General features: G+C 47.3%; 1 protein-coding gene across 4 annotated transcripts; it reads left to right on the top strand.

Annotated features, from left to right (window-relative positions):
• The first annotated feature begins 236 nt into the window (after positions 1–236).
• Positions 237–7,133, top strand: LOC109749396 (uncharacterized). 4 transcript variants are annotated; one of them, XM_073505969.1, is made up of 5 exons: positions 237–330; positions 1,568–3,779; positions 4,724–4,858; positions 5,531–5,628; positions 5,759–7,133. In XM_073505969.1, the coding sequence occupies exons 1-5, from the start codon at positions 275–277 to the stop codon at positions 5,898–5,900; spliced, it is 2,643 nt and encodes an 880-aa protein (XP_073362070.1). In that variant the 5' UTR covers positions 237–274; the 3' UTR covers positions 5,901–7,133. The 4 variants fall into 4 exon arrangements, 1 of the variants encoding a protein (XP_073362070.1); XR_012190363.1 differs by lacking the exons at positions 237–330; positions 5,759–7,133 and adding an exon at positions 5,218–5,266 and having other exon boundaries at positions 1,097–3,908; positions 4,607–4,858; XR_012190364.1 differs by lacking the exons at positions 237–330; positions 4,724–4,858 and having other exon boundaries at positions 1,097–3,908; positions 5,759–5,816.
• Positions 7,134–18,851: the final 11,718 nt, after the last annotated feature.

The following is an 18,851-nucleotide window of genomic DNA, read 5'->3' on the forward strand; positions in this document are numbered from 1 at the left end:
TGGCGGCACTGAAGATCAACGAACATGCCACCTGTTACCCATCACCGTCACCACCGGGTCTATGCGTTGCAGCTCCGACTTCACAACAATAAACAACCAGGGCAAATCCCGAGAACATGTCGGAGAAGAACTATCACAACTATTGCCTCGACCCCGACATCACTCACCATGTCATCATCGCCATAAAATCCTTGACGCCAACACCGTTATCTTTCATCGACCTCGTTAAATGATGCCCAATTCCAAAAACACCCCCTAAGGGAGAAACGATGCCATGGTGCCTCCAATGCCCGATCACACGGATCTAGGGTTTCCCCTAAAGCTGCAAAGGTAGTGGCTAGAAGTATCTCCTCGGCGATGCCAACAAGAAGGAAACGACACTCAAAAGCGTCGTCATCGTCGTCTCTGGTAACGACCGGAGACAAAACTTTCGCCTAAATCCACCTTCCAAGCCGCACACACCACACACTCGCAAGCCCACTAATGAACCACCGCAGCCAATTCCGGGCGGATCTAGCTCTCCCTCACTAACTCCTTGCCAGGTCATTGCCCAGTTAGCCTTCACGAGCCCGCCCCTGCTGTCGCTTGCTAGTTGCACGCCGACGCAAAAACCGCTCGCCCCAAACGACATCCATGGGCTTGTCAAGGATGTCTAGGAGCTATGCGGTAGCAAGACGAGTCTGCTTGTGCGAAGAATTTGGAAGAGGATCATCGGGTGAGATGAATTTGTCCGATGAAGTCATCATCTTGAGATCCTTCTCGTGGGGATAAATTAACTTCTCCTCATTGTCATGGTATCACTGGGGGTGGCGAAAATTCATTCGTCTTGGCCTTGTTTTCAAACGAGTTGAATCAAAGTGAACATGCAGACAAAAATAGCATGATAAAATTTCATTTTTTTGAGTTCGCGAACTAAAATAAGCACGCGGGACAAATTTTTATGTCATTACTGATGAATTTCACCAGATATTACATTTTTTTTGCGAGTACATAATGAATGGATGATTTCTTTTTTGAGATTAATGAATGGATGAATTGGTGGTGTAAAAAGACATGCTAAAATCTCCCCAAAGCCCCCCCAAGACCAGCCGCCGTGTCGTCGCCGCCGACGACCCAATCCCCTCCCCCAAACTCCCCCGCCGTCCCGCCCCGCCGCGTCGCCGCCGCCGCCACCTCCGTCCCGCCCTCCCTCCTCGGGGCATCGCGCGGCGCGCTCCTGCGGTTCCCACCCCGTCCGCGGTCTCTGGCCGCCGAGTCTCGAGGTACGAGCTAGGTCGTCTCCGTCCGGCGATCCTCCTGCTCAATTCCCTTCCCGGATGTGCGCAGTCTAGGTCCCCATGCTCCTGTGGCGCCGCAAATGCGTCGCCGAGTGCCGCAGGCACGCCCGGGCCCCTCCCGCGGGGCAGCCATCCCCATCCCATCGCCGCCGCCGCCGCCTCTCCGTGCTCGCCGCCTGGGCGCACCACCTGGACGACGACGCCACCTCGAGCGGTGAGGAGAGGCCCAGCTGTGCTCCCCCCGGCGAGGTTTTCCGGAGAAGGGACTGCGCTCCCGGTGAGATTACCAGGAGAAGGAGCTTCGCTCCGAGCCTGGGCTCCGCCGGCGTCGTCAGGACTCTTCAGCGCCTGGAGAGGAAGCCTGCCATCGCGTTTGCCTACTTCAAGGACACCGAGAGCATCGGCTTTCGCCATGACCTCGCTACCTACACGGAGATCATCCGCGTTCTGTCACATAAGGGCCAGGGGAGAATGCTGTTTTCTTTGTTCCGTGAGATCCTCTTGCAGGCTGATGGCGGCGGCGGCGGCCCTGAGATCGTGCCGCTCATGGATCAGCTCAGAAGGACGTGCACTACTTCGTATGCTCTCTTGTTTGCGACTAATTCCTTGATCACGACATGCACCTCTTGTTGCAGTGCACCGGACACAATAGGGCTGTTTGGTGACCTCTTTAGGCTTGGAATTGTCCCGTCAGTTTTGACTTGCAACATACTTCTCAAATTTGCAGCTGAGAGCGGTGACTCGGAGATTGTTGTATCAGCTTATGATCAAATTAAGCTCTTTGGATTGACTTTGGATGCTCACTCGTTAGGCCTTATCACCTGGTCTCTCTTTCGAGAAAAGAAGGCAGACAAAGCATTCCAAGTGTGGGCTGAGATGATTGAAATGGGGGTGAAACCAGATATAAATGCATACTCATCATTTATAGCCGGTCTGTGTGATTGCGGAAAGATTGATTTGGCTTATGCTATTCTGCAAGAGATCAGCAGGGAGGGGGTTCAAGTTGAGCCCATCGCTTATAACATGGTAATGGATGGGCTCTCCAAGGAAATGAGACTGCAGGAGGTTGAAATGCTCTTGGAGGACAAGACGAGACAAGGCTTCACCCCAGATATATATGGTTATAGCTATCTCATTCGGAGTTACGGCAAAGCGGGCAACTTACTCAAGGTGTTGGATCATTATCAAGCCATGGTATCCCATGGTTTCGAAACAAATTGCCACATTGCAAGTTATCTTCTACAATGCTTTACGAAGTTAGGCATGACATCTGAGGTTACAGAGCATTTCCAGAAACTGCGAGATTCGGGACTCAACGTAGATGGGGTTCTGTATAACATTGCCATTTATGCTTACTGCAAGCTTGGTAACATGGATGAGGCGGTTAAGCTACTGAGAGAAATGAAGGCTGAGGGTCTGACACCTGACAGAATTCACTATACATGCGTGATCAAGGGTTATTGTTTGAAGGGAGATGTACCAAATGCACGTCAAGCATTTGAAGTGATGCTGAAGGCAAATGTAAAGCCAGATGTAGTTACATATAACATATTGGCCAGTGGATTCTGCAAGAATGGTCTTGTTACGGAGGTGTTTCACCTTCTAGACCATATGGCGGATCAAGGGTTAGAGCCTAATTCACTCACTTATGGTATAATAATTGATGGGTTTTGCAGAAGTGACAACCTTAGTGAAGCTGAGGTGTTATTTAATATAGTAGAAGAGAAAGGAATCGATCACATTGAAGTATTGTACAGTTCAATGGTTTGTGGCTATTTGCATTCAGGCTGGACTGATCATGCTTACATGCTTTTTCTTAGGGTTGCTAAGCAAGGAAAATTTGTGGATCATTTCTCATGTTCAAAGTTGATGAATGACCTTTGTAGGGATGGAAATGCCCAGGGAGCTTCAACAGTTTGCAGCATGATGTTAGAAAATAATGTTATTCCTGATGTAATTTCATATAGCAAACTCATATCAGCCTATTGTCAGACAGGAGATATGCACAATGCTTGCTTATGGTTTCATGATATGGTTCAGCGAGGACTTTCTGTTGATGTTATTGTATACACTGTACTAATGAATGGTTACTGCAAGGTTGGCCAGATGGAAGAAGCTTGCAAATTGTTTGATCAGATGATAAACTTAGGTATTAAGCCTGATGTAATTGCATATACCGTGCTACTGGATGGTCACCTAAAAGAGTACCTGCAGCGGTGCTGGCAGGGCGTTAGTAAGGAGAGAAGGATCTATCTTCTTAGAGCAAAGCAGAACATGTTGCTCAGCTCTATGAAAAAAATGGAAATTGAACCTGATGTACCCTTTTACACCGTATTGATAGATGGGCAGTGCAAAGCCGATTTTTTGGAGGAAGCCCGGGGACGATTTGATGAATTGTTGCAGAAAGGGCTCACTCCTGATCAATATGTATACACAGCTCTTATAAGTGGATATTGCAGCCAGGGAGAAATAGAGAAGGCACAAGATCTTTTTGAAGAAATGGTAGACAGGGGAATAAAACCAGATGTACTGACCTTTTCTGTATTAAATCAGAAAACCTTGAGGGAAAGGCAGTATCAGTGACATGTATGATTTCGCTGCAGTTATATCCATTGAAATCACGTCAGCAAGGTAATATTTTATAAGTCACAAATTTGCTCGAAGCCTGGATCTAAGATTTTTTATATTGCTTCCACTTGAATATGTGATGAGAATATGATTATGATATCCATTCATGTGCTTAGTGCTTAATGTTTTGATGTGTAATGCTCTTAACATGCATTATGTTTATGCAAGCTCATGAGAATTTAGGTGCCTTACAGTATACATGTCGAAGTGAAATGCATAATTTTCAGAAGCATACTTGTTTAAATAGCGTCCCAAGATATGCCATACGGAAGATGCTGGTGAAGTATAGAATCTAGTATTTGTTAGAAAGTGAATGACAAACTTCACCACATGGGAGAGCATAATGCATGACTTCGTAAGTGTATGAAGCGGCTTGTGTATATAAACATATAAATGTATCAGGGAAATTTGGCATCCGTGTGCACAACGTTTTTCCCTTGGTAATATTGAAATGGAAACCAAATTGTTCAATAGATAGCCATTGTTATCTACAGTAAGCTAATTGCAGTGATCAAAGTATCACTGCTTATAAATCCAGATGTTTAAGGCCTTCCTTACCATGTGCTCTGTTGCGTCAAACTGGAGTTTGTTGTATTGAACTTCATGCTTGTATGTAAATCCCTGCCTCTAAGCTAATTTGACTTATACTTTAAATCCTCGCCGTAGTCCCAGTTCATTCACTGTTAACATGGTGTTTCTAGTTGGGGATGTTTACAAAGGTCACCAAATCGAATTATTTCTGCTGAAAAGATGGAAAGTTCTTCCCTGTTTGGTTCCATTTGCATGTCAAGGACTGAGTGTTTCGATTGCTGGTAAAGCAAGCCGTAGAGCTTGTGGACGCTCCGGAAGTTATGGATGCGGCTGACCAGAAGCATTCCTTGTGGAGGCTCCAGAAGTCGGAGGCTCCGGAAGTCCTGGTGCAACGTAGAACTACAGTTTGGCTGCAAAACTACGTAAGGGAGATTTAAATGGCTTTATGCTGATTGTACCCCTGTTGCTAACTAATTAAAGTTCGAAAAAAACTAATATAGGTCATAAACATAAATTATTTTCACAACAAACTGTAATATCAGGTACTCCCCCCGTTTCTTTTTAGTCTGCATATAAGATTTGTTCAAAGTCAAACTTTGTAAAGTTTGACCAACTTTATTTGAAAAAATATCAACATCTACAATACTAAAACTATATGGTATGAAAATTAATTTCATGATGCATCTAACAATATTGATTTCATATTGTGAATCTTGATATTTTTTTCTCTAAACATAGTCAAAGTTGACAAAGTTTGACTTTGACCAAATCTAATATGCAGACTAAAAAGAAACGGAGGGAGTACAAGTAAAAGTTACCTGCAATGCAAGGTCAAGAATTGCTACAGATAATATTGATATATTTGAATCCACAGTGACTTCATGTTCACACTTCATCCAAAGTTGCAGCATGATTCGACTATTTAGTTCGCATGGTTCTGCACCTGCAGATTCTAGGGGATTTTTAAACTGTTTGTGTGATTCATTTTCACACTTACTATCCACTGGACAAAATTATTTGCTGTATTCAAGATTACTGCTTTTGAAGTTTGTGTATAATATAAATATTAATGGATGTGCTATGATCTTGTGCAGAAGAGACAGATCGGTCATAATGTGGCCAAGTTCAAATTTGCTCTCCACACACCTACTTCTGTGTTGGGCCTTGCAATTGGCCCATATATAAGCTGCAGGTCTGAACACTTCTACTGCTTATATCCTGGTCTACAGTTATCATGTTGTGTTGAATGTTCATTCTTTTTGGTTCATGCAGTGAGTCGAATATTCTGATTCTGTTTTATGTATTTTGTTAACTGACTGCAGAGGGAAGGATGCTACTGGTGAGGAAGTAATCAAGCCTTATACTCCGACTACACTGGATTCTGATATTGGATACTTTGAGTTTGTTATAAAGGTAACTTATCATAAACTTGTTCCAACCTCACTGCATGTCTCTTATCGTTGATTCTGATGGTAAGAAGACTGTGAATAATTAGCTTCATTGTACACCATATTATTAATTCACTTCTGAAGGTATGCTGCAGCCAAATAGTTCTTTCAGAACATGACCAACCATCCACACTTATGAGCTGTTATATCGTGTTAACTGCTGTGTTATGATTGGACCAACCAAATTCGGTTGCCATGAAAAGCAATGCACAGGTTTTAAATACTACTCCATCTACTACCGTATAAACGGTTCATAGAATTGTCCATTGGATGGCACAGTATGTACAATTTTTAGCTAGCAGCTGTCAATGTTGCCTTATCCAACATCAGTATGTTAGCCTGTTATATAGTAAAATTTGCATGTGACTGAAATTTTCAAGTGAGCTCCTCCTGTTCTTATCATCATTAGGCTAATTAATTAAAAGCTAGAACAGTAATAATATGATTATTGCTTTGTTGCATGTCCATTGCCAAATGCTAACTATGGTTCTGTGCATGTATTTTATTTTCATCAGGAGGTTTCTAACTAGTGGAACCTATAGCACTATTAATATCAGTAGTCTGCTTAAGGATTGACCAGACATTTATGAGTAATTATTGATTAGCAAATTTCCTTTGAATATTCAAACTGCCATAAAATCTCCTTCATTACTTGGTAATGACTATTATCCTTCTTCCTTGCACTTGGCAATATATGTGTCTTCTAATAGACATTTCAATCCTTGTCACAAAAGATATCTTTTTGCCCCTTAGATTATATAACATCTTAAGCTTTTCCATTGATTTATTAGTCTTACTTTGCTTGTTGGCGTTACTGCTGGAGATGATGAAGCCGGAAATGAGGACATACATGATCATTTCGTGCGGTGTCTTGTGAAGTCGACCTGTAGTCCAGTGTCTCTTGGAATTGTTTCTGTTACTATGCTTGGACCTGTCAGTGTATCAGTACCTTGTGGATTAATGATTTTGATTTATGTCTCAGCGACTCGGCGCTCCACTGCATCTTATCTGTATGCACTTGAGATCTTTGGCTTACATTTTCTTGTGCATCTTTTCGATATACTTTGCATAATTCAGCTTTGGATTTCTGCTGCCAATATTCTAGTGTTTGCCTTGGAATAGGTTATGACTTTTCAATGTTGTTGCTGCAACTGCAAGACTATCTGTAGAAATTATTTGCTGGGAGTTTGCACATTTATTCAGTATTGTATACAAATGATATCCTTGTGAAGTCCATGTTATGTGGCTCTGAGCCGGGCGCCGACCCATGATGCATAGCTAGCTGTATAGTTTCAAATATGATGAGTTTTTGTGCCATTGTGGTCACTGATGTTCAGCTTGAATACTCGTGTGAGGCGGTGTGCAACCCGACAAAGGGCCATGATGGAGCTCGTGTATTGTGGAAGAAATTTTCGGTCACAAACGAGGTAAACAAATGAAGCGCCCATAATGACCTAAGGCTAGCTAAATGCTTCCAAAATAATTTTGACCAAAAAATGGAAGTGCCCAGAGATTCTTGAACAAATTCAGAAAAAAGAACAATACCCTTATATTCAATCTGAGAAATTTGAAGAAGTTACGATGAACCAAAAAAAAAAAAACTAGAAGCAAAATCCAAATTCAGGAGCATTCTTGGTCAAATTTGGCCAAAATTGGAAGTTTCTAGACAAAATCAAATAAATTCGCAAAAATGTACACTACCCTTATATTCAATCTGGGAAAGATTCACAAAAAAAAAACTACAAGCAAAATTCAAATTCAGAACCATTTTTGGTCAAAATTTGGCCAAAAAAGAAGTTTATAGAGGAAACCTCGGAATTGGTGAATTCAAATTCAAAACCATTTTTGGTCAAAATTTGTCCAAACAAAAAAGTTTCCACAAAAAAATCCATGGCTGCACACTCGTCCTCCATCATCCGGTCCACGGTTGCACGCTCTTCCTTCATCATCCGGTCCAGGCTGCATGCTCTTGTTTCACCTTCTGGCCCATCTCGCTCCACCTTCTTGTCCATCTCTTGGCGCATGATGCACATCTTGTCATCTTCCGCACGATTGCGTCGTATACCTTCGAATCCATGGTCCCTACAACAACCCACATAAAAGTACTAGTGATGGGATCTGGATTGTCAAAATATGCCCTTTTCTGCATTATAAATGGAAAGTTAAATTGTTGCTTTAAGAAAACAATGGAGTGCTCAAGTGTTGGATGATAACTGTGTCAACGAGTACACATCTAGCAAACTAATAGTCAACGTAGAACAACATTTTTATATTGTGGGTTCGGACTACCCATACTGGTAGTTCTGGGCTCAAACGACCCATACTGGTAGTTCTGGGCTCAAACAACCCATGGTGCTAGTTCTGGGATCAAACAAACCATAGTGCTAGTTATGGGACCGGACAACCCATCGTGGTGCTTGTGGACCCGGACGATCGATGGTGCTAGTTGTGAGATCGAATGATCCACCGTGCTAGTTATGGGATTGGACGATCCATAGTGCTAATTGTGGGTTGACACGACTCATGGTGCTAGTTGTGGGTTTGGATGACCCATAGTGCTAATAGTGGGATCGGGCGACCGATAGGGTTGGTAGTAGGATCAGACGATTCATGGCACTAGTTGTGGGTTCAGATGACCCATAATGGTAGTCATTGTCCGGATGACCTGTAGGTCGCTCGGCCGGTATATTCTGTTTGTGGGGTTCACACTGAGGTGCGGGTCCTTCGCGTCGTGGGTTGTGTTCACAGATCGAATATGTGCTTTGCCCCGCCAACCAAGCATCCTCAATGGTACAGAATCTGGACACCAGATCAGATAACTCTGGGAGTGTTTGGACACAGCGGCGAGCAAGGGCGTTCGAAATGCCTTTATCCTTGCATCCATTCTAGTTGGCTGTTATTATATCCGAGTCCTGGTAGTTTATTATCTTGTTTTTGACATACAAGAATCTGGCCCAGAACTATCTGATTGACTCGTCGAGGAGTTGCCGCACGTAGGCCAGGTCCTAGACGTCTAGAGGGCCGGAGTTATCGGGACAATACTCGATGTGGGAGGTGGGTGGGCAGGTTTCGATCTCTAGGGATCGCGGGCCCGAAACCCTAGCATCCTCATCCCGCGTTAAATCTGTGGCCGTCAGGTCAGCCGAGCTGATTTGAAGATCAGTTTCGCCATCTACTTCTTGTCGGTCGCTGTCTGAGTCACTTTCTAGGAAGTATCTCAGCCCCTTGTCCTTGAAGGAGGGTTCGGCGGGAGCCGGAGAGGGATCGCGGGTCCCCTCAAGCTCGTGGAGGAGGACGGGCGCTTCCGTGACATGAGCTTCGATCATGGTAATCATGCTTGTAAGTTTAGAGTCGTTAACCGATGATCCATCGATCCTTCCATTGATCGCATGCCGGAACTCTCAATGAAAGCACTAGTGTCGGTGTAAAACTGGCAGACCTCGGGGTAGGGGGTCCCGAGCTGTGGATCTTGGACAGATGGTAACAGGAACAAGGAGACAACGTTTACCCAGTGTCGGGGATATACCCCGCGGCATGACCCGGCCGGAAGTATGACCCGGCCGGACTTGGCATTTCGCTGATGACCCGCCGGAGGACTGGCGACTCACGGGTCTGGCGGCTCACTGTCAGACGACTCACGAGCCTGACGACTCACGGATGACCCCGACGGCGGGTCAGATAGAAGACTAGGCCCAAGGCCCAGAAGGCCGGCTCACGTTTATGATGGGCCGGCTTAAGAAGAAAGGGATGACGAATATTTCCTTTACGAGGAAGCAAGACCCGGACTTGTAATTAACTTGTAAGAGAAGATAGACTAGTCCTAGTCCTACTAGGACTCCACATGTAACCCGCCCCTCTAACTTATATAAGGAGGGGCAGGGCACCCCAAAGGGGGACGAGCAACAAGAAACAATCTCTAGGGCTAGACACAAAAAGCCGGCTTACCGGCGACTCTCTCATAAGCATAATGAGACCTAGCCACAAACAGCATGTAGGGTTGTTACCGGATGATGTTTCCTGGGGCCCGAAGCTGTCTAAACCCTTGTCTTGTGCGTTGATCCGCCCTACGTCTCTCATCCCAATCAACCCCTCTCAAGCTACTACATAGGTGCGCTGGCCTCACGACTAAGTCCTTGCACCTAGGACATCTGACGTGTTAATTCCACGACAGTTGGCGCCCACCGTGGGGCTCGCGCACGGTGGTGATGAGTTCTTGGAGGGATCTTTTTTCAGTCCAGAGTTCAAGATCTGTAAAGACTTAAAGTTCAAAGGAATTAGGGGGGCGGTGGTGCGCTACCTTAAACCGCCGAGATTAACAGGAAAGAAGGGGCAAGTCGCCAATACCATCTTCTTCTATGACCTATTTTGCCCTTGGTGTGTCAAGTTTGCATCAATAACTCGCCAAAGCTGGCCGCCGTTTTGTTTTGGTCCGTGCGCCGCGGCCGTACATATCTCTTTCAATCGAAGATCGATTTCAACTACAAGCTGTTTACATCGGTTCAAGTACTAGTAATTCAACTAGTACTCGTCATGTCAAGCTACAGTACTTGTTACCCACTGCTATGTGTACGAGTAAGGCAACAAACAGCGGCCAAATCCTGCAAAAGGGAGATCCACGTCTGTGCTACGCGTCGATCAAGGCAAACCAGACTACCAGAGAATATCAACCATGGACTAGTGGTGCTAAAAAAGAGGGTTTCTGCGACCCGGAACCGGATTAGAATACGCGCTCGGTTCCTGCTATCGAGTCGCCCACACCTTGATCCGCCTTCTTCCCGAGCCACATGTTGCCGTAACCCGGAGTATAGAAGTAATCCGGTAACTGATATGATCAATGACTCGGGTTAGACAAAACGCGCTGTCACGGTGAGTCGCCGACGCCGCCTCGTCTTGCCCTGCATCTGAAGTCGCTGTCTCCATGGACATACAATGGCGATCTGGATTTTCTCAACCGTTACGACCCGGATTCGCGTCGCCTGCCGTCATCTCGGCCCCGTGCCGCTGCTCCGCCTTAAGTCGCCATCTCGAGGCCGCCGTTACCATGAGCCGCCGCTGCTGAGATGTGCGGCCTGAGCCGGCCATCTTCAAAACGCCGGATACTGCTGCTCCCCGCGTGCCGGTTCACCACTGCTATCAACTGCTGCTATCCACGCGCGCCGGTTTACCACCGGCACCAGCGCCCTTGCTCCTTTCCTGCCGTACGTCGCAGCCGGTGCAAGTCGCCGCCGCTGCCTCCGTCGTGGTTCGCCGTGGCCGCAGCAGCCCTGGCTCGGAGTCCCTCTGTCTCCGCCTTGAACCGGGTCCGCCTTAAAGCTGGCCGGCCTCTGCCGTCGCGGCCTCGGCCGTCCTCTGCCTGCTATGAGCCGCCCTCACCTCGCCATGGACTCGCCTCCGCTGAGTCGCCGGCCTTTGACCCACCGTGGCTGGGGCCTCATCTTGACGCGGTGAGCCGCCCCGGCCGTGCGCTGCCTGAGAGCCGCCCCTCTGCTTGGTTTCCTCCAAGCCGTTATGAGATGGACCCCGTCGAGCCGCCGCAGCCGCCTGCAAGCCGCCGTCGGGCCCTGAGCTGTTGTGGCCCTTGTCGCTGAAACCGCCATGCTATCTCATGCTGTCCACGAGCTGTTGCGTTCACACCTCTTCTGTTGCGCCCTTGTGTTGCCTCTGCCTTGCTGCCTTGGCCCGTCGCTCCTCCGCGCTCTACCTGGGCTTCGCCTCCAGCAGGGGCGTGAGTCGCCAAGTGAGCCGCCTGCTCTGCTCCGCGCACGCGCTATCATGACTCGCTCATCCCTACTGAGTTGTCGTCATACTACTTTTAATATTGGTGCACGCGTGAGAAGAATCAAGCGAAGGAGAGTTGCCGGTTCCCTTATTCTTTTCACTGGCTTTGTTGTGGCCATTGCTGCTTCCATATTGATCAAGACAAGTCATGTCAACTACTGGGAGTACTATTCAATCCATGTGAATTCAAGGATGCTGTACCCCTTGGTTACTAGAGCTACTACTGTTGCTACAGAGAGATCAATCTGCGTAAAATGCATGAGGTACCCACACGTGGAGACCAATTACGCGCTAATGGCCGCATCTGTATTCATCCGATAAAAATACCAGGTGCTATTTATCCTGCTTATTTTTTAAAGCACGTATTAATTCATTCGAGCACAACTACTCTGCTCTACGGTGTTTTTTATATGCAGGGTAACCATTTACTACAAAGGTGGCCTTATACCGCGGATACGGACCACACCGGCTTAAAACATCGTGGCCGTTTCTTCCGACCGCGCCGGTTTACAACGAGGAGGCCAATTTGCCCGTTTGCACCGGCTTACAACGCCACGGACGACTCGCCCGTCTGCCCTCGCGGCTGGTTCACGTGTCCGCGCCAGCTTACAGCGCCGTGGCCGACTCGCTATCCACGCCGGCTTACAATGCCACGGTCGACTCACCCGTCTACACCGGTTTACCACGCCGCGGCCGGTTCACCCGTGAGCGATTTCAACTTCACCTAGCAATTATTAATTTCATGGCGGATTATTTCCGGCCTGGCACATCAGGTGATATCCATCTAAAATATATTTTATTGGTACATATTATTTTTTATCAAAGAGCAGTTTATCTTTGTCTTGGTCTGCAATAGTGTTGATGCAGGACAATTGTTCACTACATCAAAACGATGTGGTTAACTCGCTCATCCGCACCGGCTTACAACGTCACGGCCGGTTCATCTGTCTATGCCGCCTCTGATGTTACGGTCGTCTTTACCGTCCGTCTCTCGCAGCCTGGTCTACATCGACACACCGGGCCGCACTTGTCTGGATGAGCTGTTTATCGAGTATGAGCAAGTCACTACTTGGGAAGCCCGGTTTTCTTCCAACAAATTGGAGGCGAATTATCATGTATTATCAGCCGCTGTGTGCACTGGATGGTTCAATGGGCAGGTGCACAAGTCGATGCCGCTACAGTTTGGTTAACTTCAAAATATCCAGTTGAAAGGAACCATTGGCCGAGTTGCTGACACGGCTCATACGGGATCATTCATAACCCGCCGCAGTCACCTCAACTTTCTGTGGATTCACATCACGCTATCAACACCAATGATATACACCTTATGCTATGGTCAATATAGAGAATTTCAAAGCCAACTCCTCGAGTCGTCTTGAGACTTGGGGGCTACAGTGATATGACTCGACAGTATTGGTCGGTTTCAATGCATTCAAGAGCTCCGGGTCATTGGAGGGAAAAATAACCCGGTCCCGGAGGCTACCGCCATATTGGTAAACAGTTTAAAGGCCGTCAGAAAATTTCCGGCTGAAAAAGAAGGATTCCGGTTTAGATCCGGCTCAAGAGACTTGACATCTCCCACGAAGCACTGAAGCTCTCAAATCCGGTTCAAGGTAAATTTGTTTATCACAAAGCCTTGAAACTCTCAATATCCGGTTTTTCCGGTTCAAAAAGAATTTATCTCTCGCAAAGTTCGAGTTCTCAGGAAAAATTAAAGGGACCAAAAAGAGTCTTTACAAAGCACAACCCAAACATAGGTACCCTGCTTTAATGACCATTGGGAGCTGATTGTATTCGAATTTAGCTTAACCTTTTTGGTGTGACCCTGATCGTATTCGAATCAAAGTCGTTAAATATTCTTATGATCACTAGGGGGCTTCCTGTTCAAACATAGGTCGTATTCGAATCAAAGAGAACATAGCTGTCGATACCCTTTTGATCGGCACACTGCTGAGCTCATTGGGGAGTTTCTTGGTCATATTTGAACCATAGCTCAACCCCCTTTGGGAACCGACGTGGATCGTATTCGAATCAGCGTCGTTAAACAACTCTCAAGGTCATTTGGGGGCTTCCTGTTCAAACATAGGTCGTATTCGAACCAAAGAGAACATAGCTGTCGATACCCACTTTGATCGGCAACGCCAACGCCACTGGGGGCTATATGATCGTATTCGAATCTTAGCTTAACCCCATTGGAACGGTTTACTGATCGTATTTGAATCAAAAGCCTCAAAATTTTTATCTGTTTCTCATACAGTTTTTGTAATCACAAATATTTGAGTTGTCACAAATATCATGTGTGCCGGCTTTTACAGAATTGGGTTCTCACCCTCACTGTCCGGGTCACATAAACCGGCGGTATCATTTAAGGGATTATAGGGATCTTGTGATCTACTTGTGTGCAGGGTAAGACTACATTTGGGTGGTTACCCGCCCTGGCTTTTGACGTTAAGTCGCCAGGGCATATGTTGTTTAAACTCTGTGCAGGATTTACAGAGCTATGACTTACATAAATGATTCAGTTCAAGCCCATCATCGAAAGATTGGCATTAAGGCGCTAGAAGGAGGGCTCATCAATTCTTGATTTTCTCAAAGGCTATAAATAGCCGGGTTATAAAAATTCCGTCTTACAATGGAGGCGTAATAAATCGCCATCGGCCAAGAGCCACCGGGTATTTAAACTCCGGATTTACTTGTCAACAGATAAGTTATTTGAAATCTTTAAATAGCCAAACTTGGCTGGATTTTCATTATGATTTGAATGATTGAGGTTTTCAAACCGGGTTAGTCAAATCTTTAATAGCCAACATGGCTGGATTTTTATTATGGTTATCAGAAACTAATATTATGATTGAGGTTTTCAAAGTCGCTTCAGCGCAATGGCTATTATTTTATCAATGGATATGATTTATTCTACAATGATAGGAATAGTCCCGAGTCGCTGCAGGCTTACAACCCGGCACTTGGGGGCTACATTATTCAAGTTGAGATTACATCAAATATGCAAAGTCCCATGTCACTGCCAGCATGCACCATGGCACTTGGGGGTTAATGCAAAGTCATTTTTTGCTCAACTTATTGAAGACCCGACTCATCACATTCTAAATGAGCCGGCCCTTGGGGGCTACCAATTGGTCCTGTCGAAAATTCGAGGTACACAAGCCTTAATCCATTATATTGAAAGATCCACTATTTAGTTGGTAGAGTACAAAGCTCTTAACCTTGTGGATGTGGGTTCAAGCCCCATGGTGGATATTACATCATATACTGTTATTATCAATGATCATATTTACAAAGTCCCTGCTCATTATTGCATAATGACCCGGCCCTTGGGGGCTACGTTGGTTGAAGTTTATATGAGCATAAGGCAATTACAAGTCCCAGGTTGCGGCAAGCATGACAACCCGACACTTGGGGGCTACATAATATGGAGTATTCAGTTGTTACTAGTGGCTGAGATGAACAATATGGATTTATTCAAAGTGGTAGTATTTATATTGAAGCAAGTCTTAAGCCATCACTTTGTTCTACTCAAGATTTGGGGGCTACAGGTATTATATTATTATCGAAGAAATATTTTCAAATTCTTTGTTTTAAGCAAACCAGATTGACCCGGCGTCACCAATCATTATGACCCTGTGTCTACAACCCGGCGTCATCAACAATCATGACCCAGAATTATCAGCTTTTATAACCCGACAATGGTGGTAATCATAAACCGACAAGTTTTACATCTTCAAGCCGGCTGGATATCAGTTGAATATTTCAGAGACTAATATTTTTGTCAAGTCAGAGCATTGAAGGCCAATTCAAATGGATTCTTTATTTACAAGAGCCAATATCAGGAAATGGGTTATGAAGCTGGCCAATTGACCCGGATATTCCAGGAGAAAATGTCAAGGACTCAAGGATGATCAGGTGCCGGTTTACAAGAATATTTAACCCGGAGCACAACCTGTCAAATTTGTTCTTGTGTTTATGTTGCAGGATCAGTTTAACATGGATAAATCCAAATTAAACTGGGGGCTAATGTCGGGGATATACCCCGCGGTATGACCCGGCCGAACTTGGCATTTCGCTGATGACCCGCCGGAGGACTGGCGACTCACGGGTCTGGCGGCTCACTGTCAGACGACTCACGAGCCTGACGACTCACGGATGACCCCGACGGCGGGTCAGATAGAAGACTAGGCCCAAGGCCCAGAAGGCCGGCTCACGTTTATGATGGGCCGGCTTAAGAAGAAAGGGATGACGAATATTTCCTTTACGAGGAAGCAAGACCCGGACTTGTAATTAACTTGTAAGAGAAGATAGACTAGTCCTAGTCCTACTAGGAATCCACATGTAACCTGCCCCTCTAACTTATATAAGGAGGGGCAGGGCACCCCAAAGGGGGACGAGCAACAAGAAACAATCTCTAGGGCTAGACACAAAAAGCCGGCTTACCGGCGACTCTCTCATAAGCATAATGAGACCTAGCCACAAACAGCATGTAGGGTTGTTACCGGATGATGTTTCCCGGGGCCCGAAGCTGTCTAAACCCTTGTCTTGTGCGTTGATCCTCCCTACGTCTCTCATCCCAATCAACCCCTCTCAAGCTACTACATAGATGCGCTGGCCTCACGACTAAGTCCTTACACCTAGGACATCTGACGTGTTAATTCCACGACACCCAGGTTCGGGCCCTCTTGATGGAGGCAAAACCCTACGTCTTGCTCTTGTTTATATTGATATGGATGTATCAAGTATAGAGTTGATATACCTCGAGATCTTTAGATGTGTTCTAACTCTAGGGCTAGGTGAATGAAATTGCATTGATGTCCCCCCTACGGGCTAATCCCTACGGCTTAGGTAGGGTATCTAGGGTTACAAGGTCGGTATCTGGGCGTGGAGGCGACATGAGAAGTCTTGGAGTACACGTCAAGCCTTCGGTAGATGCAGTCTTGACTACGCCAGACCGTGTAGCTTCTGGAATCCATCTTGAGAGGTATGAGGGCCCCTCGGCCCAATCCGAGGAGCATAGGTCGACTAGGTTAGCACCCCCTAGGCTACACTACAAAAAAAGACACATCCGTGATATTTTGGGCCGAACGATTTTTTTCTGTCATGCTTATGACACTTCTATGGCAATAATTGTGACAAAACCCGGTATCATCATAGATGTGGTGGGCTCCTACTTCTATGACAAAAAATCATGACAGAAAATGGGATTTTCGTCCTGGGCGGGCCGGAGACGCAGCTGCATGACATTCTTTGGGCCGTGCATGACAGAAAAACCGTGGTAGAAGTGAGGGCGAGGAAAATATCTGGGAGTTCCCAGTTACGGTGGGTGGTCAGGGGCCGAGCGATGCGCGTTTCTCTCGTACATGTACGCGCGTGTGTGCGAGGCGTTGCACTCTAACTGAACCCGAGCGAGGCGTTGGGCTCTAACTGAACCCGAGCGATTGCACTAGCTATGTTACTGAACCCTGATCGATCCCTTCCTGTTAACTGAACCCAAGTGATTCCTTCGCTACTGCTGCTAACTGTAGCCGATCAATGCTGCCTCTGGATGAACAGTGAGCATTGTTGGGGGGGGGGGTTTGGATGAACAGTTCCCGGTGGGGGGTTGGATGAACAGAATCCTGTGGTAGTAGAGGCCGCTGCCGCTGGATGAACAGGACCCCGATCGAGCCGGTTGGGGGTGGATGAACAGGACCCCGTGGAGGGCTGGATGAACAGGACCCCGTGGAGGGCTGGTTGAACAGTAGCCGGTGGAGGGCTGGATGAACAGTAGCCCGTGGAGGGGTGGTTGAACAAGACCCTGTGGAGAGGGCTGTTTGAACAGTAGCCGGTGGAGGAGCGGTGGAGGCTGGATGAACAGGAGCCCGTGGATGAACAGTCGCAGGTGGAGGCAGGAGGGGAGACGCCGTGGATGAACAGTCGCAGGTGGAGGCTGGAGGAGGTCGACGGTGGATGAACAGTAGCCCGTGGAGGCAGTCGACGGTGGAGATGAATAGTATTCCGTGGAGTCCCGTTTTGCGGTACGCCACACCCCTCCCGATGAACAGGACCCCCGTTTCGACCTAGCGCTCCAACACAAGTCCGTTTCCTCCGTTTTGCGGTACGCCACACCCCTCCCGATCAACAGGACCCCGTTTCAACCGTAGGAGGTCCAAGAGAAGTCCGTTTCCTCCGTTTTGCGGTACGCCAGACCCCTCCCGATGAACAGGATCCCGTTTCGACCGTGGCCGGTCGAACACAAGGCCCTTTCCTCCGTTCCGCGGTACGCTAGGCCTCGTTTCGATCGGCTGTTCCGTCCAAGCCGGTTGGCTCCCGATGAACACGGCGTATTCCGTTGCCTCCCGATGAACACGACGCATTCCGTTGCCTCCCCATGAACACGACGACGGCACAGTTTCTCCGTTCCGACCCAGCCATGTACACAAGCCCTGGCCGTACGTATGCACGAGTAGGCGTTCGAGACCCCGCCTGTATATACGTACGTGGTCGTATTTTTTGGCGTGTGGCTGTATGTACGTGTACACGGTTTAGACGGGACAACTTGAACTGCTACGTGGGGGGCTCTACTATGACATGTGCCGCTACTTACTCGGCCACGGTTCATCGTTGCAGAGCGACCGATCGACCAGTATGTACGTACACATTCCGACAAGACAGAGAGCGGTACGTACGCTTCAACCGGGTGGGTCCCAGCTGTCAGGGAGGATAAGGACGCACTTCCTTGCGTGCGAAGATATAGCTGCTGGGTCCCAGCTGCCAGGGGGATATTTTTTTTGCCCGTAATAAGGACGCACTTCCTTGCGTGCGAAGATGTAGCTGGTGGGTCCCAGCAGTCAGGGGGCGAAAACATTATTTTTCAGGGTAAAAAGGATGCAGTTGTATGCATGCGTCCATGGGCGTGGTGCGTCCCCACTGTCAGCCTCTCACGTACAGTCATCTTCCGATGACTCTCGGTTGTTGACCACGTTGACCACACCATGTCGAGCGCACCAAGGCCGGTGGACGACGGCGAGGCCCCAGACTGGAACGACCCGGAGATGGGGAAGACGTGGCAGTGGAGTCGCAGATGGAGAGGAGTGGGAAACTTGACTGGTTTGGGTGCGCGGCAGCACTGCCGCGGTGCCGCCCACGGGAGACAAGAGCAAGAACAGAGGTTGAAGAAGGAGCACGGCTGTTGGATTAACAT

Source organism: Aegilops tauschii, chromosome 7 (genome assembly GCF_002575655.3).
Source record: "Aegilops tauschii subsp. strangulata cultivar AL8/78 chromosome 7, Aet v6.0, whole genome shotgun sequence".
Lineage (NCBI taxonomy): Eukaryota > Viridiplantae > Streptophyta > Magnoliopsida > Poales > Poaceae > Aegilops > Aegilops tauschii.